Source organism: Capsella rubella, unplaced genomic scaffold, assembly GCF_000375325.1.
Source record: "Capsella rubella cultivar Monte Gargano unplaced genomic scaffold, Caprub1_0 scaffold_3, whole genome shotgun sequence".
Classification (NCBI taxonomy): domain Eukaryota; kingdom Viridiplantae; phylum Streptophyta; class Magnoliopsida; order Brassicales; family Brassicaceae; genus Capsella; species Capsella rubella.
This window is the reverse complement of record NW_006238921.1, coordinates 12,729,845-12,754,779: the sequence shown is the minus strand read 5'-3', so window position 1 is coordinate 12,754,779 and position 24,935 is coordinate 12,729,845. Positions and strand designations below refer to the sequence as shown.

General features: G+C 33.8%; 5 protein-coding genes across 5 annotated transcripts; all 5 read left to right on the top strand.

The window, feature by feature from the left end:
- Positions 1-3,053: 3,053 nt before the first annotated feature.
- On the top strand, positions 3,054-4,860 carry LOC17891787 (endoglucanase 14). The gene is made up of 4 exons (XM_023786720.1): positions 3,054-3,275; positions 3,363-4,016; positions 4,104-4,385; positions 4,520-4,860. Exons 1-4 carry the CDS (start codon positions 3,054-3,056, stop codon positions 4,835-4,837), a joined length of 1,476 nt encoding a protein of 491 aa, XP_023642488.1. The 3' UTR covers positions 4,838-4,860.
- Positions 4,861-7,373: 2,513 nt separating this feature from the next.
- LOC17892382 (protein FMP32, mitochondrial) lies at positions 7,374-9,759 on the top strand. Its single transcript, XM_006298409.2, has 7 exons — positions 7,374-7,775; positions 7,927-8,058; positions 8,160-8,219; positions 8,896-8,972; positions 9,052-9,108; positions 9,248-9,314; positions 9,405-9,759. Exons 1-7 carry the CDS (start codon positions 7,596-7,598, stop codon positions 9,522-9,524), a joined length of 693 nt encoding a protein of 230 aa, XP_006298471.1. The 5' UTR covers positions 7,374-7,595; the 3' UTR covers positions 9,525-9,759.
- A 427-nt stretch (positions 9,760-10,186) lies between these two features.
- LOC17891320 lies at positions 10,187-10,654 on the top strand. Its single transcript, XM_006299418.1, has one exon. It carries the CDS (start codon positions 10,187-10,189, stop codon positions 10,652-10,654), a length of 468 nt encoding a protein of 155 aa, XP_006299480.1.
- Positions 10,655-11,008: 354 nt separating this feature from the next.
- LOC17891827 (DNA replication licensing factor MCM4) lies at positions 11,009-15,387 on the top strand. The gene is made up of 18 exons (XM_006296913.2): positions 11,009-11,064; positions 11,145-11,813; positions 11,906-12,034; positions 12,109-12,190; positions 12,272-12,404; positions 12,492-12,563; positions 12,667-12,789; positions 12,883-12,996; positions 13,086-13,298; positions 13,408-13,506; positions 13,628-13,788; positions 13,896-13,992; positions 14,094-14,255; positions 14,357-14,437; positions 14,533-14,611; positions 14,729-14,865; positions 14,981-15,040; positions 15,141-15,387. The coding sequence occupies exons 1-18, from the start codon at positions 11,028-11,030 to the stop codon at positions 15,213-15,215; spliced, it is 2,523 nt and encodes an 840-aa protein (XP_006296975.1). The 5' UTR covers positions 11,009-11,027; the 3' UTR covers positions 15,216-15,387.
- Positions 15,388-21,334: 5,947 nt separating this feature from the next.
- LOC17891007 (purple acid phosphatase 10) lies at positions 21,335-23,867 on the top strand. Its single transcript, XM_006297552.2, has 8 exons — positions 21,335-21,644; positions 21,977-22,177; positions 22,273-22,384; positions 22,485-22,714; positions 22,844-22,982; positions 23,076-23,296; positions 23,374-23,495; positions 23,591-23,867. The coding sequence occupies exons 1-8, from the start codon at positions 21,468-21,470 to the stop codon at positions 23,787-23,789; spliced, it is 1,401 nt and encodes a 466-aa protein (XP_006297614.1). The 5' UTR covers positions 21,335-21,467; the 3' UTR covers positions 23,790-23,867.
- The last annotated feature ends 1,068 nt before the right edge of the window (positions 23,868-24,935 follow it).

Sequence of the window (24,935 nt, the reverse complement as noted above, 5' to 3'; positions counted from 1 at the left end):
TAAGCCTTATAAAATTTGTTGTATGATATATGATTAAGTCCTTTCATTTTCTTTGCTATTTGATTATAACTTATAGTGTAATTAAATTTTGTATTGAATGATTGTCATAAACATTTATTTATTTATTTATTTTGTTGAATGATATATGACTAAGTCCTTTCATTTTCTTTGCCATTTTATTATAACTTATAGTGTAATTAAATTTTGTATTGAATGATTGTCATAAACATTTATTTTTTTTAATTTTTTTTAATTAAAGCCTTAAATATTTTTCCACCAATAAGGAGAGAGTAGAACCTTACTTTTATATATATGATTCTTTTATACACAATAAGTTATTTTCATGCACCTTTATGTAGTAAATGAGAAAAACAAAACCCAATCTTCAGGCCAATTATGAAGCCCAACTTATAAAACCTCCCAGTGAGAAATCAAACACTAGAAAATAGAATTGTAGTCTTTTTTTTTATCAAACCCTCTTCACGCCCTCAACACTATGATTTCGGGAAAAAATGGATGTTTTGGGTAAAATTTCGGTTACTCGGGTAAATAATTCGAGTATTTGGGTCCAAAACCATATATATGTATTTATATTTTGGGTATATTCGCATAGAAGAATTTAGGATTCAAAAAGTAAATTTAAAATTTTGGGTTCGGATTCGGGTCCATTTTTTCAGTCCGTTCCGGGTTTTTTCCCCGGGCCTTAGTCACAACTCCTCATTTAAACAGTAACTTGTTTCAAATGTCCCATATATGTAGCAAATGAGAAAATCAAAACCCAATCTTCAGGCCCATAAATAAACCCAACTTATAAAACCCCACAGTGAGAAATCAAACACTAGAAAGTAGGAAAGATAGAACTGTCGTCTTCTTTATCGAACCCTCTTCACGCCCTCGACACTCTGATTGATTCCCAAATCAATCTGTGTCTCCTCTAGAGCGTTTTCGTTTGATTTCATTTCATTTACAGACTAGTCGATGGCCTTTTCGAAGCGTCTGGCTCTGTTAGGGGCTCCATCAGCGCTTTCTGTCACTAAACCTCTAGGTCATGGCTCACGTCGTCAAATTTCTAAGTACACTAAAGATTCAAATTTACCAAAGTCTAAATCTAAATCTAAACTTTCTCAGGTACGTAACACATATATACCTAGTTCAGTGCACTTTTACTTTTGTTTGTTTACATGTGATTATTACAATTGGTTTAGACAAAACCCTAAAACTCTTTGTGTGGTTTGATTATGCAAAAAGTTAGTAATTGATGCTTACATCTTTATTCCTTTTTTTAAAAGGTTGTTGATGATTCAATACAAACCAGAAGCTCCATGTTGAATAACGAGAACAGGGTTAGCTTTGAAATGTTCTTTAGCAATCATGGACGGGTATATATATAGCTTTTTATTTACTATACTCAGAAACTTCATCTTTTTCACTCTTTTTGTCATCATAATATGTGTATTTTTGTTATGGTGTCTTCATATATGCAGCATCGTTACGTATTTAGAATTCAATTAGAAACTGTAAAAAGAAAAGAGTTTATCATATTCAGCCTACCTGCAATATTCTGCATGTCAATAATCATAGCCGCCATTATTTCGGATTTCCTAGAAGCAAGACGCACTCATGATCCAAACCAAACAGGTAACTTCAAGAAACACACAATATTAGTTTTGTTTTCCTTAAGGCTAAAACAATATGGTAAAAGATCAGTGCTATTGTACCATATATGCTAGTCGTCGAGGAAAAAGACTTGAGATACAAGCAATTGGAAAAACAGAACGAAGAGACTCGTCAGTCGCTCATACTCCTACAAGAATTCATCGAGAAGCATTTTCCGGGATCTTTTCCGCCATCGGCCTCCTGATCTTTCTTATTTGTGTTTCTCTTTAGCAAACTCTATAATTTCATTTGTGTCTTCTTTCTAATAAACAAGTTTTTTTTATATGTTTTATACATTTAGTACATTATTTGTATGTGTAATTAATTATGCCTTGTTGAAAAATTGTTGGAAACTTTTCCAACAATTTTCGACAATGTTGATTATGATGGTCTTTTCCGACGATTAAAATCTATCGAGATTTTTTATTTATTGAAAAGTCGTCGTAAACTAATAACGAAATTTTAAGTTTATTTTTCTGGATGATAAAAGCCGTCGAAAATCTGTTAAATGAGTTATTGTCCAATGGATTTCCGACATTTCACTCTAGGAATTTGATTGCGTTCTTGCATTTTTATTAGTACAAGTTATTATCCACAACTTATTTCTTATTTTATATCGAAAACTTTATATGGACCTAAAACTATTTTAGAGTTAAAATATTAATAATACTTAAAACTTTTTATAAATTTAAAATATTTACAATATTTTAAACATTCCATAAAACTTTAAGTAAAGTTCCAAAAAAAATATCCTATGTTACTTTTATCTAGATGTAAAAGACCCAATTATTTAGTTGGAATAAAAATAGTTGATGTATTACATTAATGTCAAATAAAACCTTGTCGTTTGAAAATTGGTCTAATCAAACACACGACTTAACGGACGTAAACATGTGTGACAGAATCGCTAACTCGGGTAAAATTAGCTAGTATTGTTTTGGTCAACAAAAATATATTAGTCTTTTGCAAGGTTTTTGTGAAAAAAAATAATGGCATTTATTTCAAAATCATTTAATTTATTTCCTAAAAAAATATTATTTTGGAAGAAAGGTTCAAACCTGAATTATGTTGATACAAAAACCTGAATGATAGGAAATAAATTAAATGATTTTGAAATAAATGCCAATATTTTTTTCACAAAAACCTTGACTAATATAGTTATGTTGACCAAAACAATACTAGCTAATTTTGGTCCACAGTCTTATTTATTCCAATTATTTTTTTAGGCTATAAATTAAAAGCTAACATTAGCCATTCCATCTTATATGTTCTCTATAAATAGTTGAATACATATTTACTACATAGATATTCCAAACACAAGAAAAAGTAAAATCAATTGTGCAAAAATCAATTGTGCAATTGGTCTAATATATATAAAAATATATTCTTTCACGATGATGTCCCATTTGACAAATGGATCTTCACAATGCTTATGGACAAGCATTTGCATTGTGTTATTTGTTATGTCAATGGCTCGTGGAGCTGTCTCTACAAATTATGGAGAAGCTCTCACAAAGAGTCTTTTGTATTTCGAAGCTCAACGCTCTGGAAAACTACCAATGAAACAAAGAGTTACTTGGAGAGGAGACTCTGCACTTAGAGACGGTTCTGATGTTCATGTAATCCAAATTTGCCCTAAATATTAAATTTTTATGTATATTTGTTAAATTTAAATATGAATATTTGCTAATGGTAAAACATTATAGGTTGATCTAACTGGAGGGTACTATGATGCCGGAGACAACATGAAGTTTGGATTCCCGTTGGCGTTCACGACGACAATGCTAGCTTGGAGCAGCATAGAGATGTCATCGCAGCTTAAGTCCCATAAGGAGTACCAACATGTCCTTGTGGCTCTCAAATGGGCGACTGACTATCTCATCAAAGCCCATCCTCAGCCTAATGTTCTTTACGGACAAGTGGGTGATGGAAACTCTGACCACGGGTGCTGGATGAGACCCGAGGATATGACCACTCCGCGTCCTTCATATCGCATTGATCCTCAACATCCAGGCGCAGACCTAGCAGGTGAGACAGCTGCTGCAATGGCCGCAGCTTCTATTGCCTTTTCGCGATCTAATGGAGCCTATGCAAAAGTACTCATTGGTCATGCAAAAGCTTTATTTGAATTCGCTAAGGCCCACCCCGGGAAATACCAAAGCTCCATTACTGACGCCGGTCGCTTCTACGCAAGCAGTGGATACGAAGATGAGTTGTTGTGGGCTGCAGCTTGGCTCCACCGTGCCACCAACGACCAGTATTATCTCAATTATATAACACATGCATCTAATAGTGGAGGCCCAAGGACTGTTTTCTCTTGGGACGATAAGTTCGTGGGTGCACAAGTATTGGTCGCCAAGGTAGGTTATGAATATTTCATTACAGAAAACATATCAGTAACTTATGTAACAAGAAATAAATACAACAACAAATTTGTGAAAATGCAGCTTGCACTTGAAGGGAAAGTAGCAAGCAATGGAAAGATCGCAGAGTACAAGAGTATGGCGGAGCAGTTTATCTGCAACTGTGCTCAGAAAGGTTCCAATAACGTTAAGAAAACTCCGGGAGGTTTGCTCTGGTTCTTGCCGTGGAACAACCTCCAATACACAGCTTCTGCTTCCTTCGTCCTCTCTGCCTATTCGAAATATCTTAAAGACGCAAAAGCCTCCATTCAATGTCCCCATGGCGCTCTTGGAGCTTCTGATCTTCTCAACGTCGCTCGTTCCCAGGTAGCTAATAGAATAATAACCATAAGACAATTTCTTGAAATGATATCAATACTTTTTTTATATTAAGATCTAATAATGATTTTATTCTTATATATTTACTAATATGTGATGACAATACTTTGTTATATATATAGGTAGATTATATACTTGGGTCGAATCCTCAGAAAATGAGCTACATGGTTGGATTTGGGACAAATTATCCCAAAAAGCCCCACCACAGAGCAGCTTCCATTATATCGATCACCAAGGACAAAACACCCGTGGCGTGCAAGGCAGGGTTCGACAAATGGTTTCACAATCCAGCACCAAACCCTAATGTTTTAACCGGAGCAGTCGTAGGAGGACCCAACGAGAATGATTTCTATGGAGATGATAGGTCTGATTATCAGCATGCTGAACCTGCACCAGTCACCGCTGCTCCACTTGTTGGTGTCTTGGCCGCCGTTGCTTGATCATTTATCACTCTCTTTACTTAGATTTCATTATCTTACTTGTGTCAGTCCTAGGCTGTTCATTAAGCTATTATTCCTAATTAAAATCTAAATATACAGTATTTTGGATAATAAAACATAGTTAATCTTGAAATGTTAGCTATTTTCGACATGATTGGATACAAAATCATTACAGAAACATGTCTTCCCAAAAAAGATCGAAAAGCTGGTTCCATTAATCTCTTCTCTAAAAAAGTATATTCTGTTCTTAACAAAACCAATTAACTCAGCACATAAGAATTTGTATATTATCAGAAACTTCATGCTACCAAGAGTCTATAATTCGGTTATTTACAAATGTTGCATCACTCATAGAGAAGCGATTTCCTGATCTTTCTTATTTGTGTTCCTCTTTCTCAAATTCTATAATTTCATTTGTATCTTCAGTCTAATAAACAAGTTTTTTTTAATATGTTTTAATCATTTAGTAAATTGTTTGTATGTGTAATTAATTATGCTGACTTTCCAACAATTTTCGACAATGTTAATTATGATGGTTTTTTTTGACGACTAAAAACTATCAGATTTTTTTTTCATTGAAGAGTCGTCATAAACTAATAATGAAAATTTACATTTTTTATGGGTGATGAAAGCCGTCGAAAATCTGTTAAAGGTGTTATTTTTCAATGGATTTCCGACATTTCGCTCTAGGAATTCGATTGCTTTCTTGCATTTTTGTTGGTACAAGTTATTATTCACAACTTATTCTCTTATTTTATATCTGAAACTTTATATGGAACTAAAAGTTTTTTAGAGTTGAAATATTAATAATACTTAAACTTTTGGGGAATTTTCTTAAATACCATGAAAATATGTATTTTTCCAAAAATACCATTACAAGTTTTCTTTTCTTAAAATACCACTAAAATATATTTTTCCAAAAATAACACAAAACTAAAACTAATTTTTCTAACATTCAAAACTAATTTCTAAATTCTAAACATTAAACTCTACCCCTAAAAATTATACCTTAAATATAAATAGTCAACCCACACATTAAAAAGAAAAATTTTACACCTTCAAAAATCAACTTTTATGTTTATGGTATTTTTGGAAAAATAAAACTTTTGTGGTATCTTTGGAAATAAAAACAAATTATGGTATTTTTGAAAGAGAAAACTAAAATTATGGTATGCAAGAGAATTTCTCTAAACTTGAAGTTTGAATATTTAAAATATTATAAACATTCAATAAAACTTAAGGGAAAAACCTAAAAAAATTTATCCTATGTTATTTTTTTTTTAGATTGTATAAGACTCAATTTTTTAGTTGTAATAAAAATAGTCGATGTATTACATTAATGTCGAATAAAATTTTCGTTTAAAAATTGACCTAATTAAACACACAACTTAACCGACGTTAACATGTGACAAAATCACTAACTCGGGTAAAATTTCATCGATATAAAGGAGTTGTTTTTGTATCAACATAATTCAGGGTTTGAACATTACCTCCAAAATATTTTTTTTAAGGAAATAAATTAAATGCTTTTGAAATAAATGCCATTAATTTTTTCACAAAAACCTTGCAAAAGACTAATCTAGTTTTGTTGACCACAAAATACTAGCTAATTTTGGTCCACAATCTTTTTTTTTTTTGTCATCATCCACAATCTTATTTATTCCTAGCTAATTTCTAGTATTGCATTTGTCATCATCAGTGTGTTTTTATTGATATTGCACGTCGTTAAATACACAACAAGTTGTTAAAATGACATTGACGAACGTTGAGCCAGCTAGCAACTTGATCGATCATGCACTATTAGAAATTTAGGATGTGTAGAGGTAGAGCACACTTGACTAAACCGTTTATGTATGTTGAGTTGCTACTGATTTTATATATTTGCATGCGGTTTCAAGATATAGGATTGGTTCAAGTGGTAATATATCTAGCTTAACCTAGCTTAAAGAAGATTTGAAACGTTATTAGTATCCTTATAATATAATCTTATTATAAAGAAGTTCTTAATTTTACTATGCATATAAATATTAATAATAGAAAAAAAAAATTTATACCCGCTGAATAATCATGATACTAAATATTAAAAAAATTGAGAGAAATTTACATGTTTTCTTGACTATCTTGTTTTCTAACTTTTGTAAAAGTTACATGTTTGGGATAAATCCCACTCTTTTATTGGGATTTAGCATTTGTTTATCAGATGTTTCATAACTCAAATAATGGATGTTTCATATCACAACAAGAAAACAAGATAGTCAAGAATTTTTTATATGGGCCTTCAATTTACAGCCCAATATCAAAATCGCCTTTTTAGTTACAACCCAATAGAGTCCAATTGCATACCTGGCAATTCAAGCTGACATGGCAAGGGTTTGCTGACATGACATGAAATGATGACGTGTCAGAAGATTGCTCTAATGAACTTTGCGGGCACGTAATGGGTTGGAATTGGATTGTGTTTTCACTGTTTTGGTCTACAAAGAAACTTGTCAGGGGTAAATACGTAATTAAACACCGAAACCATTGAGAGAGACGAAGAAATCAATCTATCAAAACCCAGACAACTAGACAAGTAGAAGAAGAACCCTTTCTCCAAGGTCTTCTCAAATCCTCTCTCTTCTCTCTCTCTATCTATTCTCCGATTACCCAACCACCGTCTCCTCCGTCGCGAATCGATAAACGCGGTTAGGTTTTTATAGCCGTCGTCGTTGTTCCCCAGTCTCCTCCGGTTAATTGATTATTTCAATTTCCCTGATCGATGACATTGTGCAAGCGTTTGGCTCTATTAGGAGCTCAATCCGCGATTTCTCTTGCTAAACCTCGAGGTCTCGGCTCCTCACTCGGATTGATCGATCGTCGTCCCTTCCCGTACCGTTCATTTTCAGAACTCACCAAAGCTAATGGGAGACGTGCCTTTCTCGTTGATACATTGGCTCTGGTACTTTTTCATTCTCTCTATGTAAACTAGATCTAAGAGCTTGCCATGAATTTGGAACCTTTAGGTGTGTTAGGAAGTTCTTAGGAGAAAGCAATGAATTGAATATTATAGTTTCCTTTGGGTTGGTTTTGATGTTTGTGTGTGGTGAAAGGTGAGGAGTCTTGAAGCTCAAGGTGTTCCATCAAAACAAGCTGAGGCGATAACTTCTGCTATTACTGAGGTTTTGAATGACAGCTTGGAAAATGTCTCTGAGTCTTTTGTGTCGAAAGCAGAAATGCAGAAGGTGATAGCTTGAATTACTGTTCATTAGTTTGTGGGAAGTTACTGTATGAATTATGTGAAATTCACTTTTTCTTACTTGTGACTTGTGTTGTGTGCTTGCAGATTGAAATGATTCAAGATTCGAATCTGTCCAAATTTAAATCTGAAGTAAAAAGTTCTCAGGTAACATTGATACATTAGTGTTTGTTTTTGATTAGTAGTGGTTCAGGACCTAGAAAACCTCGTCGCTGTTTTGTGGTTTGGTGTGAAAAAGTTCCATGTTCTGGAAAATAAAGCTTATGAGGTGTCCTGCGTTTAATAATCTCATATACAATGGTCTTAGTTACATTTTTGTTTAGGTTTACAAACGTGGGCTGCTCATTAGTACATACATATCCTGGAGTGTGTTATTTAAGTTCTTCATCTTCTGCCTCTTTGTTATGGTCTCTTTATGCCCATTATGGATATGGATTAGTTTGAGAGGTTGTGTTACTATGTAAGTAGAAGATCCGAAGTACTTGTTGGTGGATATTGCGGAGGAAATCAGGAATAAAACACTTAAAAAGCTGAGTTTTTTCTCTGAATAATTTAGTTTGTGTAGGAAGGAGGCCTGTTTAGTTTTTCTTTCAAACATTTTTTGTTGCAACTTTCTATGAGTTGGAGTCTTAGGCATGTGTAGCTAGAATACTTGGTATAATGTGTTTTATCATTGTACTATACTTTTTCATGTTATGTTGTGTTAAACCATGTACGCGTGTAACATCAGCATCTACCATAGTCATTTTATGTCTGTGCCTTCTTCCTGTACAACACCGTAACAAATATTTATGATTCCAACTCTTCTTCATTCTTTGTAAAGGAGCATCATTTTACTGTATTGCAACGTGAGACAGAAAAATTGAGAGGCGATATAGAGAAGATGCGAAGTGAGCTAAGGTTTGTGACCATAGTTTGCCTTGTAATATGCTTTTAACTAGTCTGAAACCAAGACGTAAAGACCTCTCACTTGAAACAGGTACGAAATTGATAAGGTCACAGCTGGACAACGATTGGATTTGAATCTTGAAAGAGGGTAAGAAAGCTCTAAAATTTGCACAGTATTATGACCATTAACCAACGTAGCCATCTGCAAGTGGAGTCGTGAGATGTGTTTATTAAGAAAGACTCTAGAGTATTTAGTAATCTGGTTTTGGTTGTTTTGTTACTGACAGTCGAATACGTGACGAGCTAGCTAATCAGAATACCGAAACAACAAACCTCACAAACAAGCTTGACAGGGTATAAACAACTGTTCCCTTTACTCATGAGTTTCATTATACACTAAAACGTAGCAAGATAAGAAAGACATAATATGTTTTGCTTTTGCAGGAGATTCATGCGTTGAGAGCTCAATTAGAAGCTTCAAAATACGAGGTCATCAAATATTGCATAGGTACACTTGTGTCGATATCAGCAGTGGGACTTGCCGTTCTTCGTATCATGATTTAGGACGATCCCAAACACTCAACACACTGCTCTGTGCTTACTACAGCCTTAAAACCATATTGGGAACTTGTCATTTTTTTTACTTGGAAACCCACCAATATGCCTTATTATTATTTCTAACGATCAGAGAATATTATTGTTTCTGTGATCTAGTTTACCATCATCCTTATTGAGAATTATGTCAATCCAAGGAGTATTGGGTTCTTCCATTTGCATCATTAGTTTGAAACTTCTAATATGATCATGTCAATGTCAGTGTAACACAATGCTACAGCAAATGTGAAAAGAAATTGTCGGATAATGTTTATATAATTAGCCAAACTGAAAGCAGCAGTGCAGCACTAATCTCAAATCTCAGATCTCAAGACTTTTCTTTAGACTCACCCGTTATGAGTTTCTACAATAGAACTACATGCCGTTTTTACTTCTGTTATAAACAACACGCATGTTTAGTAGGACTATACATTTCCGTTATTAGTTTATACAAGAGAACTACATGACGTTTTATTAAGTAATAAACAGCACGCATGTATAGTAAGAGGATTCGAAACGGCTATATATATCTTCTTCTTCTTCGTCAAGACTCAAGACTCGAGAGTAATTGAAATAGAAACAAACAGAGTCTGTAACAAACTTCCTCCGACGAAATCACAGAGAGATTAAAAATGGCGACTCAGGAAAATCACGATCTCGTCGTCAACAACTCGAATGACATCATCTCCTCTGACGTTTCGCCCTCTGTTATTCCTCCGCCGCACTCGCTCACGTCGGAGACCACCACTAATGATCTCGTCGCGACTGATTCTGCTCTCATCGATGATCACGTAGCTGAAGACGACGATAGAGTTGTTCCTCGCGTTCTTGACAGAGGTTCAGGTACGTATCGCCGGAGTATGGTGTGGCTTAATGTAGGTCCGTGTTATTCAATGGGAGACTATAACAATCACGATGGTGATACTGATGAAGAAGAAGATGCTTATAACGATCTTGATGATGAGTTAGTACCAAGAAACGTGAGCAAGAAGCTAAAGAGAGATAGGCTTAGGAAACTTGGGAAGAGATCTTCGCATTTGCAGGTGAAGCGTGGGTGTGTTCAAGGCAAGCATGGGTTTGGTAGCAAATTCATGAGCTGAACCGGTTTAGATTTTTTGAAATGGTTTTTTCAACGAACCTGATTTGTTTAATCTTGGTAGTGTTTGATTTGCTTTTAGTTGTTCTTGGATTTGTTCTGTTTCTGCAATCTTGTAAATCGATCTTTACAACAAAAGAATCAATGAGGAACATTTTACATGAGGAAGTTAAAAGATTTAGTAGGCCTTGCAGTGAAAATAGATAATAGGCCCATTTTGATATCCAAAATAAAAAGATAATAGGCCCATTAAAAAGCCCATTAAATAGTGGCGCCAAAATCAAGTGAAGTGTCCCGCCTAATTAAAGCTCTACTCACACTAAAAAGCGCCGAAAGAAACTTCTCTCACTCCGTCTCACTCAATTCTCCGGTCAGCCATGGCTTCCGACTCTTCTCCCGGCAACACCAACGACGGTACTAACTCTATTCCTCTCTCTCTCTCTCTCTTTAATTCTGGAATCGTTTCATGATTTTGACGAATCTCACTACTTCAGCTCCTTCCTCTCCCGGAGAAAACGCTTCGAGCCCTATCGGAAACACATACTCTTCCCCCGCCGCTCTCCGCCGTCTCCACCGAGGAAGATCTTCTACTCCCACGCAATTCGCAACTCCTCCACCACCGCCATCACGTGTCCCGTCATCCAATTCCACTCCTCCGACATCTCGTCCTTCCGCCGCCAGATCTAATGGAAAAAGAGCACGCGGGGGCGGTGACCCAGGGACATCACCGGATGCTGACGAAGCGATGCCTTCTTCCGATGACGGTGAAGACGACGGCGGTGATGATGCTACTCCGACTTTTGTTTGGGGCACTAACATCAGTGTGCAGGATGTTAAATCTGCGATTGAATTGTTCGTTAAGCATTTTAGAGAAGCTAGAGAGAATAGTGATGATTTGTTTAGAGAAGGGAAGTATATGGCTTCTATACGCAAAGTGATTGAGATTGAAGGAGAATGGATTGATGTTGATGCGTTTGATGTGTTTGATTATGATCCTGATTTGTACAACAAGATGGTTCGGTATCCTTTGGAAGTTCTCGCCATTTTCGATATTGTGCTGATGGATATTGTTTCCACGATTAATCCTTTGTTTGAGAAGCATGTTCAAGTGAGGATTTTTAACCTCAGGACATCTACTTCCATGAGAAATCTCAATCCATCTGGTTAGTATAATTCAGTTCTTGGTTTCTTGGTTCTTAATTCTCTGTAATGGCTAGCTTAGCTTATGTTTGGATGTGTGTTTTTGGTTTGTTAGATATCGAGAAGATGATCTCTTTGAAAGGTATGATTATTAGGAGTAGCTCTATCATTCCTGAAATCAGGGAAGCTGTGTTTAGATGCCTTGTTTGTGGATACTTCTCTGATCCCATCATCGTTGATAGAGGTAATTTAATCACTTGGGCTTATCAATTTCTGTATATACCTGCAAGTCTCTCCTAATGTTTGTTTGATTGTTAGGCAAAATAAGCGAGCCTCCAACTTGCTTGAAACAAGAGTGCATGGCCAAGAACTCCATGACACTAGTGCACAACAGATGCAGGTAAGTTTTAGACATAGAATTGGTCAGTTTGTCTGATTCTTTTTAAAATCCTGTTACTTACCTTCTTTATTTGTGAATCAGGTTTGCCGATAAGCAGATTGTGAGGCTTCAGGAAACTCCTGATGAAATTCCAGAAGGAGGAACACCTCACACGGTTAGCTTGTTGCTGCATGATAAGCTAGTTGATAATGGCAAGCCTGGTGATAGAATTGAGGTAACACAAACAATTGCAGTCATTTTATGAGGGTAGTACATGTGTTACTATGATTTGGTTGACAGTCAAAGCTTGTTTTCTGGATAGGTCACTGGAATTTACAGGGCAATGACTGTCCGAGTGGGGCCTGCTCACAGAACTGTGAAATCTGTGTTTAAGGCATGTCATCTTATTTTTTCTTCTGATAGTAGTGCTAGTTCCTTTTTATTCTAATGATGTTCTGACATTGTCATGTATGCTTTCTTATGAACGTCGAGTACAGACCTACATCGATTGTCTTCACATAAAGAAAGCAAGTAAGTTAAGAATGTCTGCTGAAGATCCTATGGATGTTGACAATAGTCTGCGTAGAGTTGATGAAGATGTCGAGTTAGATGAGGAGAAGGTTCTTCATCTTTTCAGTTAAATAGATGTTGTGTTTATTTGTTAATTTTTCCTTCATTCCTCCATTCCAACCAAGTTTCATGTTAATTTTCAGCTGAGGAAGTTTCAAGAACTCTCTAAACAGCCAGATATATATGAGAGACTTAGTAGATCACTAGCACCAAACATCTGGGAGTTGGATGATGTTAAAAAGGGTCTTCTGTGCCAGGTGCTGTAACGCTTTTGATACTTGCTAATGTTTTAAAAATGTCCAAACAACATTGGTTCCTTTTACTGATACAAATTTTACTCGTGAAGCTTTTTGGAGGGAATGCTTTGAACTTGACATCTGGAGCTAATTTCCGTGGTGACATTAACATCTTACTTGTTGGTGACCCTGGTACAAGCAAGTCCCAGCTGCTTCAGTACATACATAAGCTTTCACCCCGTGGAATTTATACAAGTGGGCGAGGTAGCTCAGCTGTTGGTTTGACAGCTTATGTTGCTAAAGATCCTGAGACTGGAGAAACTGTATGTTAATCTTTTCTTCGATCTTTTTTGTAGTCAGCTGGCTTTTTCGTTGTATCTTCAGGGTTTTCTTAAACATGACCTTTTAAACGTAAAATGCGACATTGTATAGGTTTTGGAGAGTGGAGCTCTTGTTCTTAGTGACCGAGGTATCTGCTGTATTGATGAGTTTGACAAAATGTCTGACAGTGCGAGGAGCATGCTGCATGAGGTTTGTTCTTTATCTTTCTTAACATTTCTAAAATCATAGCTTATAGTTTTTGGGTGCCCCTTGTTAATGTGGTCTCTAGTCCATAAGATTGCATTACTGATAAACATTGTTTCTCTGACAGGTGATGGAGCAGCAGACTGTCTCAATAGCAAAGGCTGGTATTATTGCATCTTTAAATGCCAGAACCTCTGTGTTGGCTTGTGCAAATCCTAGCGGCTCACGCTATAATCCCCGGCTTTCTGTTATTGAGAATATTCACCTTCCTCCGACTTTGCTTTCTAGGTATGTTCCATCCTTCAATAAACTGACACTATTTTTTCTAAAGGCTAATGGTTCTCTCTTTCGCATCACCATTGGTTTTACTAATTTTATCTCATTTCGCTTCTTAGATTCGATTTGATCTACTTAATTCTTGACAAGCCTGATGAGCAGACTGACCGAAGGCTTGCAAAGCATATTGTAGCCCTACACTTTGAGAATGCCGAGGTCTTATATTATATCTTTTCTCAGTGTATATGATATGTTGACAGGTAGTTGTATTTTGCTTTTATCTTACTTCATTGTTATCATTACATGTTAATCTGCAGAGTGCTCAGGAGGAAGCTATAGATATTACTACACTGACAACTTATGTTAGCTATGCCCGCAAGAACATTCATCCTAAACTATCAGATGAAGCTGCAGAGGAGTTGACCAGAGGATATGTTGAGCTGAGAAAAGCAGGGAAGTTTGCTGGTAGTAGCAAAAAGGTGTGCCCTCAGAACTTCACTATGTTTTCCATGTCGTAGCCAAAGCTCAAAAAAAGGTTATGATTAGTCTAACGCCTTAAATTCTCTGTATTTTGGCACAGGTCATAACAGCAACACCTAGACAGATTGAAAGTTTGATCAGACTCAGTGAGGCCTTGGCTCGGATGCGCTTCTCTGAATGGGTTAGTTAGTTAGTTAAACTCTCATGTTGAAGCCTTTGATACAATTTCCTTTCATCGTATCAAACCAACTGAAACAATTCTTGTGATGGATAAAGGTTGAAAAACATGACGTGGACGAGGCATTTCGACTTCTCAGAGTTGCAATGCAGCAATCAGCAACCGATCATGCCACAGGTAGTTTCTTCACTCACAGTAACTTTCAAACCCCATTATATCATATCATGAGGATAACAATACTAGCATTCAATACCAAGACCAACAATAAACACCTGTATTTAATATTTGGTGAAGGGACCATTGACATGGACCTGATAAATACTGGAGTGTCAGCAAGTGAACGAATGAGAAGGGACACCTTTGTATCGTCAATTCGAGACATAGCTCTTGAGAAGATGCAAATAGGAGGATCATCAATGCGCTTATCGGAGGTATTCATGCTTTACTCCTTTATTTTCCTTATTTGCTATATTCCTCCAAAGCAAAGCAAATCAATTCTACTTTTAGAGAAACAGTTTCTTAAGTAGAATGAGAATATTGTGGCAGTTACTGGAAGAACTTAAGAAGCATGGAGGCAACATTAACACCGAAATCCATCTTCATGATGTAAGTCATCATTTATAAGTATTACCAAAGTTTTGATTTTTGCCATTAAAGGACAGAGGAACTAACAAAGTAATTTGCTGTTGTGATGCATTAAAAACAGGTAAGAAAGGCAGTGGCAACACTAGCCAGTGAAGGGTTTTTGGTAGCTGAAGGTGATAGAATCAAGAGAGTATAATCATAGAGATTCACTAGGAGAGCTTAATATTTGCTGTGTGATTAGAGACCTTTTGAAAATTTTAGTAGCATTATTAATAGGATGCCTATCTATTAACAATTTGTGAATCTGTAATGAGTTTTTACCTTTTTCTGATTATTCCATCTAATACATTTTTAATGTTTCAATTATATCTATATTTTTGAGAAATACCTTTTTTGGTATACCCTTTTTTAAAATACCCCTCTTTTCTATTCATGTTCAAAAATACTCCTTTTCAAATATGAAAAATTATAGACTTTTATATGGTTGATAAGGTACATCAAAATTATCATTACTACTGGGAGACTAAATCCAATTATTTAGAAGGTTTTAAAATGTTCTAAACGGCATTTATATGGTTTTTATAAGGTTTACACAGTTTTTATAAGTTTTTTATATGATTTTTAAAAGGTATTTATATGGTACTTATGAAATATATATATAAATTTACACACATGTAAAGATAATTTGTGTCTGTAAATATAAGTTTATACATATTTTTTTGATAAATTTCAAATTTTATTGTGACTTTTTGATAAAGTTAGAAAGAGGTGTATTTTTAAAAAAGGTATTGGAAAAGGGGTATTTTTGAAATTCCTCCAATCTATTACAATTACTCCGACAGACTTTTGAAATTATTTTTCATTTTTTTTCAAAATCGTTGGAATTTTTTTAGGATTAAAATTGACTTTTATATTTTCCTAACAAAACAAAAAAATATTTTAGTCATGAAAAGAACTCAACTAACCCTTACATTTTGAGTTAGTTTAGTAACTAATCTCTAAATTTAGGTCAATCTAGTTTTTTCCCATTAAATTTAAAAAGGTTAATAGTGTTCAAAACTATTTATTTACAGTTTATCTCTCTTTTTTTTTTACCTATTTTTCAGAAATTGCTTAAATGTTGCAATTTTTTTTGGGATAATCTATTGTTCCTTATTGTGCGAGTAGTTCAATTCTCGTTTCTTTTTCTTCTATTTCCATCTCTTAAGTTGTTGTCCATATATATAGCCGTAATGACACGTTACGATACATGATTTTCCCTTGAGCTGAACAATCTTACAGTGATATAGGTTTCATTACCCTAGCTAGCTGTTAGTTATATACTGTCTCTCTTGTTCAGTTTATTCAGAACTAAGGATGTTGATGTTGAAGATGATGGTGTTGACGTTTTCAATATGTTCACATAATATTCAGATAATCGATCAACCAATTTTCAATATCGCATGCCAATTTCAAAAGATACGTGTGCAATGTTATATTTTCCCAGTCATGTAAATTCTAAAGATGTTGGGCAATTATTAGTTATTAATGCATCTTTTATTTAGGATAGTATCATCTTTTTTATTTGCATATGAAATCATGTATCATAATAAATTTTATGATAAGGCATATTACAATGCTATCGATATGTTATAAAATTATAATTACTGTCAATTATGAATATAAAAGATTAAGGTAAGAAATAGCAAAACATAAGGAAAATATGAGCGGAAACAAATAAAAGTAATATTGTGAAAGGCTAAAAAATATTATTTTTTCTAATATTGAGAGTAAAATATTACAAAAAAATTGACATTTAAAAAACTATTTCTCATAAATACCACTATTATTAATTTTATTTCTCAAAATTACCAGTTTAACATATATTATTTTAGAATATACCACAAAACTAAAAGTAAAATTTAAAATTTCAAAATTGAATACTAAATCCTAAACACTAAACCGTATCCGTAAAAACTATACCCTAAATGATCTAAAAATTTTTTTTTTTATATTCGTCGTGATTAAGACTTGACCGTGAATAAAAAGCACGCGTGTTCTTAACCATTGCATATGCATTACCTAGAGACATGTTAATGAAATTTCTCAAGATATGGTATCTAGACAAAAACAAGTAGTGATAGATTCCATTGATTTTCACCATCAACAAAAATGTCATCCTCTAAGGAGGAGTTACGTAACATGTGGGTACTCTACTTATGAATTATGATTCCAATGACAATATATAGTTTACCTATGCTGCTATGCATTATGAAGAGAGACACGTTGATGATTTTGATAAGAGATTATGGGACTTGATTCATTCAATTGATCTTCAAACTATGTAATCCTGAAATTGGTATTTAAATATTTTGAGAAACTTTTTTCTTGATAAAACATATATGTACACGAGAAAGATTATGATTATGCATTTCTCTTGAACATGAGCAAATAACCAATATTTTTAGACTTATTAAAAGTAGAAAAAATATTGCTTCTACTTTAACTAGTCTTCCCTCCTATTCCATAAACTGACTTGATGGAGTTAGTTATATGTTCACATGATATATAAGTATATTAACTAGTCTTCACTACTTTTATTCGTGTAAAGCTATCTATAATCATTATAAAAGTTTGAGCACTTGCAATTACAAACTTTTTGGCATGAAAAGTTGGATTGTACTAAAGAAGAAAGATAGATAAAGAAGATTTTAAAATTGGGTCCAAAGATGGAACATTATTGGATTTAGATAGATATGGTATATTGGTATGGTCTAAAAATGAGAAGTGCTCTCATTCGTCAAAAAAGCAAATACAAAAAGTAAACGATTCGATTGGTCTCTCAACTTTTGTGAGTCTCTGATTCTATTAAGGACGTGGAACTTGTTGCTCCTTACCTCTCTTAGTGCTCACATCTCTCTCACGTAGACCTAGCTAGTCTTCTTCTTATAAGTCAACTGGATTGTATTTTGATAGTGCTTCTTCGATTTGTTACCATTATTGACAATCTGATTGATCAAAAAGCACATATTTATTTATATTGATCAAAATAAATTGTTGATCTAATAAAATGGACCGGATCGCTAAATTATTTAAGTTTATTACACATTCTTTTCCGGCAAATCACATATTTGATATCATAGAGTGTTTATAAGATATACAAATATTTCAAAAACAACCGTTTACAAAAATATAAGAAATTATTACAATTCTAACTAAAGAATGGAGATTGGAGAGTAACCATACTATCTAGGCTACATATATAACATATTGTTAATTTATTTATTATGATAAAAAAATATGATGATCCGTCCTTGGTTGCTACCATAATGTAAAACAAAGTTCTGATTTAGAACGATTTAAAACATTATAAAATAGTACATAATGAAATTTTGAAAATGGTTTCCATGGCCATCAACAGTGACGTTTATATAAATGTCTATTTCGTTAAATATAATACTTTATGTTCCTTGAAGAATTATTTTCTACCTTTGTAAATAATAGAGAAATAACAAATATCTAATATATGAACTATACCTTTTATACCAAACATTTTCAAATAACTATAAACATGTTGTAGTAATCTAGTAAATATAATTATTTTCATTCATTACATTTTTGAAGTTTATAATTTATTAATATCAAACAATATAAAATTCAACACAATTCAACATAGAACAAATCTGAAACACAAGTCAACATAAAACAACCAAGTCTGAAATGGAACAACCGTATCCGAAGTAGAAAAGAAATACAAAATCCAAACACTAATTTATTATTGGGTTTGGTTTTATATAGAACGTTACTTCTTTATACTCGAATCCCAGATCATCCACCTGCGAATCACCCACTCATGACTGCCACCTTCGTCATCGCCCCAATCCAGTTCAATTACTTCAGATTGACCGTATCTAACCTCGAACTTATATTCATTGTTGGGTCCCCAAATCTTACGTTTGATACTGTTTATACATTGAACCCAAACATTTCTATCCCTGTTTTGTACAACATCGATACGATATAGTCCTTTGGTTCTCGGCCGGATGTTAAATGCATTAATCGGCGGTTCAAAAAACGCTCGATTTTTTAAGAGAACCCATCATTCCACCAGCGCCGTAAGCCAATTGAAACAAGACTGCTAGAGAATTCCTTGAACTATTGTATATTTTAAATGTAAAGTTAAATTGTAAATGTTTAGTTATAATTATAATAATGTTACAAATTCTTTACCTTAAAAAAAAAATCAAACAATATAAAATAAAGAAAAAAAATATTTTTTATTTTTTATAAACAGTATTGTTCTTCTCTGGTTTTGCAAATTTTTCTGGACCAATCATATTGTACAGTCTATGTGGGAATGGAATAAATTCTTAATCAATGTCTACTAATAACTCAATAAGCATATGCCTTGGTTGACAATCTAAATATAATATATTGAAGCATATCATCAATTATCATTATTTGAAAAAAAAATAGATTGCGACTGGTTTATTTGTAATGTATTGAAAAAAATGATTGATGTCGATGTACTAGGAAAAAAACTCCTATTTATCTATCAGAATGAAAGAAAAAAAAAACTCCTATTTCAAACTTAGACCGATAACCTTATGCAAAAACCAATAAGTCACCTAAAATATACTTTAACCAAGAAATGACATATTAATTATCGATCCTAAACAGTTTTTTTCTTTCTCTTTTCCATGCAATATAAATTTCTTATACCTCCTCTTTGGTTTTTCACATATATCATAATTTTTTTTAGAAATAGATATGTGACTACAAGTGAGAATATATTGTGCTACTGTTTTTGAAAAATAAATTAGTTAATTTTATTATACTATTTTCACATATATCATAATTTAAAAATTTAGTAACACTATCATAATTAAAAATTTTAAAATAAAACAAAATAAATCAAGAAGTAGATATGTATTCCAACTGAGAATCTGCCATGCTATTTTTCCAATATTTCATACTCATTTTCAAAATTTAACACTATCATCTAGATGAGTAGAACGGCGAGATTGAATCGATTTTAATAAAGAGACAAAAATGAATAAAAGAAATAAGAAATGACACTTAACTTATTGAATTTTGTTTTGTAAAAAAACCTTATTTGTCATTCACTTTATATATTTCAATAGAGCTTCTATATATATACATTACATTTGATCAAATTCATTCAAAATATAAAAACTTTACTAAGAGAATATAATCAATGGAAGTTAAGGTGAACTAGTAATTGAAACTCATATTTTAAAAGACTAATACATTGCATTCTTGTGCACTGCCTGAGCGGCCTGAGCCCTATGGTTTACCTCAGTCCCCTGGGTAGTTTGAGCATTTGCCTTAGTCTTTTGGGTCCAAATTCATTGATTCTGAACAACCTGATGTTGAGCTTGATTCTGATTCTGAGCTTGATTCCCTCTTGAACCCTTGAGTCCATGTTTCAGATCAAGTAAGTTTATACAATAGATGTATATATATACTATTTTACAAATTTTAAAATCATTTAACAAAATGCATATCAAATTATAGAAAAACATATATTTTTTGTATGTGAAAAATATCAAAAACAAAATTATAGTGGTGAATATATTAGTTATTATATTGAAAAAGTGTAATATTAGATCCAAAATTTTTAAATTTAATCTTATTTAAACCATAATATATATATATACACTTCTAGCACGTAAGACCATGGAGATCCCTGGTCCCAATCCCAATTCCCCACCATTTTTGTTTAAAAAAAAAAGGAAAAAAAAAAAGATTAGGTCGTTTCTCCAAACAGGACCGTCCCTCCCTTTTTCGCGGGCCTTACTGCCACGTGGCGGCCCGCGATTGGTTAATTTTAAAAAAAGAATCTAAAAAAAAAAATTGGAACAAATAAGTATCCCACTGATGTCCATGCCCTAAGTGTCTGCTACTTTTTTTTGTTTAAACTCGCTTTCTTGCTTCTTAACGCTTCCGCATATCCGCTTCTGATTCGATTAAGCTTAGGTTCAAACTAATCATGCAGTTGCAGCCAGTGATTAGTCAGAAATTTTTACGCCACACAAACACAACTGCCTTTATTTTCCTTCATAACGGCATGATTTTTAAATTCTGGTAACAAAATGCCAAAAATCAATAAGTTGACCGAAGAAAATAAAAAACAAGAATAAGCAAAAGACAACAAAAGAGGAAGCATAGATTCGTGTGTCCTGGACCAGAAGATTATCATATCATATCATTAAATAAATAAAAAAATCTTCAAACCCTTAAAAAGACATATATTTTGGGGTCAAAAACACCAAAGTTAAGGTAATAGAATTAGAATTAATACCTTTCGTTTCCAGCGAGTGTTGACGGACACGCCTCCACTAACGAATATTCCGTTCCTTTGAACCTCTTCATACATTTCCCCTGTCTCTTTCTTTTATAAGGTTTTCTTTTTTTTCTCCATTGTTTATTTGGTAAGAAACAAAAGATGAGTCGTGTCGGTGTCGCCAATGTTCTTGTTCTGTGTTTGGTCTTGAACAGCTTAGTGTTGCTCTGTAATGGAGGCATCACAAGTAGATATGTCAGAAAAGTTGAGAAAACCATTGATATGCCTCTTGACAGCGATGTTTTTCGTGTTCCTTGTGGATACAATGCTCCTCAACAGGTTTGTGGGTTCTGCTTCTAATGATGTAAAGTTTGAACCTTTTTGAAATTTTGGTTGTTGTTGTTTGGTGGGTTTTAGTTATTTTTTCAATATAATATAAGGTTTCTCCAAAATCATCAATCTTTTTGTTTATGATTAATAAAGTTTGAAGCTTTTTGTTAGTTAACAAAGTGTTAGGTGGTGTTGTTAGTGTTCTTTTCAATTTAATATTAAGATTCACTTTTTTCTTTAGTTCTATTGGTAAAAAGCTATTCATTGGACAATTTGGATTGGTTTAAAGCTTTGCTTATTTGTTATGATCTAAGTGGGTTTTTTTTATTTGGGTCAAAAAGGTGCATATAACACAAGGAGATGTAGAAGGGAAGGCAGTGATAGTGTCTTGGGTGACACAAGAAGCAAAAGGATCTAACAAAGTCATTTACTGGAAAGAGAATAGCTCCAAAAAGTACAAAGCTCATGGCAAAACCAATACTTACAAGTACTACAATTATACTTCTGGTTATATCCATCATTGCCCTATCAGAAACTTGGAGGTCCATCATCATCATCATTCACTTCATCATCTTTGTCATTAACATTTGCTATTCTTGTTGTTGTTATCTAATGTTGTGGTACTCTCTTTTTGCAGTATGATACCAAGTACTATTATGTAGTAGGTGTGGGAGAAACGGAGCGTCAGTTCTGGTTCTTCACTCCTCCTGAGATCGGTCCTGATGTTCCTTACACGTTTGGTCTCATTGGTATTGTCCTGAAACATGGTGTCATGGTTTTAACTTTTAAACAAAAAAGCAATTTATTAGTCTCTCTTGTGGACTTTGATCTTGTAGTGTTGTTTTACAGGGGATATTGGGCAAACTTTTGACTCAAACATAACCTTAACACATTATGAGAATAATCCAACAAAAGGGCAAGCGGTTTTGTTTGTCGGGGATATCTCATACGCGGATACTTATCCATATCATGACAACAGGAGATGGGATAGTTGGGGAAGGTTTGCTGAAAGAAGCACAGCATATCAGCCCTGGATTTGGACCACTGGAAACCATGAACTCGATTTTGCCCCCGAGATTGTAAGGCTTCTTACTTCATCTTCTTTGTTTTTGCTTTAGGCTTAAAAATGCTATAAGAGCATCTAGTTAGACCAGGCATTACATGGACTAGACTGAGATTGAGATATATTGTTTCTATGCAATGTGCAGGGGGAAAACAGACCGTTTAAGCCATTTACGCATAGGTACCGTACCCCTTACAGATCATCAGGCAGCACAGAACCATTCTGGTACTCGATTAAGAGAGGACCAGCTTACATAATCGTGCTAGCTTCATATTCAGCATATGGCAAGGCATCTTAATAATCTTGACCTTCTTCGTGTGATATTTAAACCAAGAGGCAAGAGTAAGAAGATCTAAAAATATTCTTATCTTGAACAGGAATGTACACGCCGCAATACCAATGGCTCGAAGAGGAGTTCCCAAAGGTTAACAGGTCAGAAACTCCATGGTTGATTGTTCTGATGCATTCACCGTGGTACAACAGCTACGAATACCATTACATGGAAGGTGAAACCATGAGGGTGATGTATGAAGCGTGGTTTGTCAAGTACAAAGTAGATGTTGTTTTTGCAGGTCATGTCCACGCCTACGAAAGATCAGTAAGATCTATAACTTCAGCTCATCTTGTCTCTTGTAAACTATAGATGCTGAGAAATTTGAGTTATTGTGAAACCAGGAACGTGTATCAAACATAGCTTACAACGTGGTTAACGGCATTTGCACTCCAGTCAAAGATCAATCAGCTCCAGTATACATAACCATAGGTGATGGAGGAAATATAGAGGGACTGGCCACCCAGTAAGCTAACTACTATTAAACATTTCTGCTCATTTGGTAAACATGTTTCTACTTAGAATCTAAAGATGAGTTTGAATGATTGTTTTTTTTTGTAGAATGACTGAGCCTCAGCCTAAGTACTCTGCCTTCAGAGAAGCGAGCTTCGGGCACGCGATATTCTCGATCAAGAACAGGACACACGCACGCTATGGATGGCATAGGAACCATGATGGTTACGCTGTGGAGGGTGACAGAATGTGGTTTTATAATAGATTCTGGCATCCTATTGATGAGTCTCCATCTTATGATTCTTGAGAATTCAAGAATCTGATTTGTTGTATCTTTGTGATTCAGTAACCATGAATAAATGCATGTGAGTGAGTTTGTGTGCCTGTTCTTGTTTAAGACCAAACGTTACTAATCACACAGAGAGGCCAAAATATGAAAAACAGGGGTGGACAGAGAAAATGGCCAACGAAATAAACCAACCGAACCAAATAGTTTTGTTTCATTCTTAATTCTTAACAAAGAGTGAACCGAAATCCTTTTTTGTGTGTAACTGAACCGATACCAAATCAATCCAAATTTACCAATATATATATATATATATATTTTGAACTTTTGAACTATATATATGAGTGGCTTATGTGTGTATATAAAATATTAAATAATGCAACTTATTTAACTATTCTTAAATAAGGCGAATTATGAGTGGCTTAAATAACTATTTGTCTATAAAAATAGTCAATAGGTATATAAAACCATTGTTTTTTTATAGAACACGTAAAACCATTTTTTGCTTATATTTCAAATTCCTTTAAAACAAAAACTGAAAAGAAATCAAAATAAAAACCAATGCTAATTATTGACAAAATGTATTAAACCGAACGGATACCAAAACCTTAAACCGGATTGACCCCTTAACAAGTACTAAATAACTTGCCGTTTGTAGATGTTGCAATCGGCACAAAGTTATTTTCAACTTGGAAAGAACATCATGAAGTGTTATTTACTTATATTCGTTTTTTTGTCGAGCATCATGGAGCGCAACACCATTTTGGTAAACGAGCAAGAGAGGACCAGCCTACATATACACCATTTCAGATTTGATCTAAACGAAAAGTTTAATAAGTGTTGCTACTTATGAAATGAAATCTCAGCGAAGAAAAAGATTAAGTTTTTTTTTTTTTTTTCCAGTAAAAAAATACTTAAGAATAATAATTAGCTAAAAAAACATACAAACATATATAATTTTTATATAATTACTTAAGCGCTTACCTGTTTTTTTTTGTGAGAAAAATATATTAGAATGACTAAGATTTGACTGTAATCAATGTAAATTAAAAAAAGTTGAGTTTTTGTGAAAGAGTTAAACATCATGCCATTTCAAATATCGATACAAATTAATCTCGATTGTACAAAATATGTAATATAGATGCAATGTTACTTAGATGTACTATT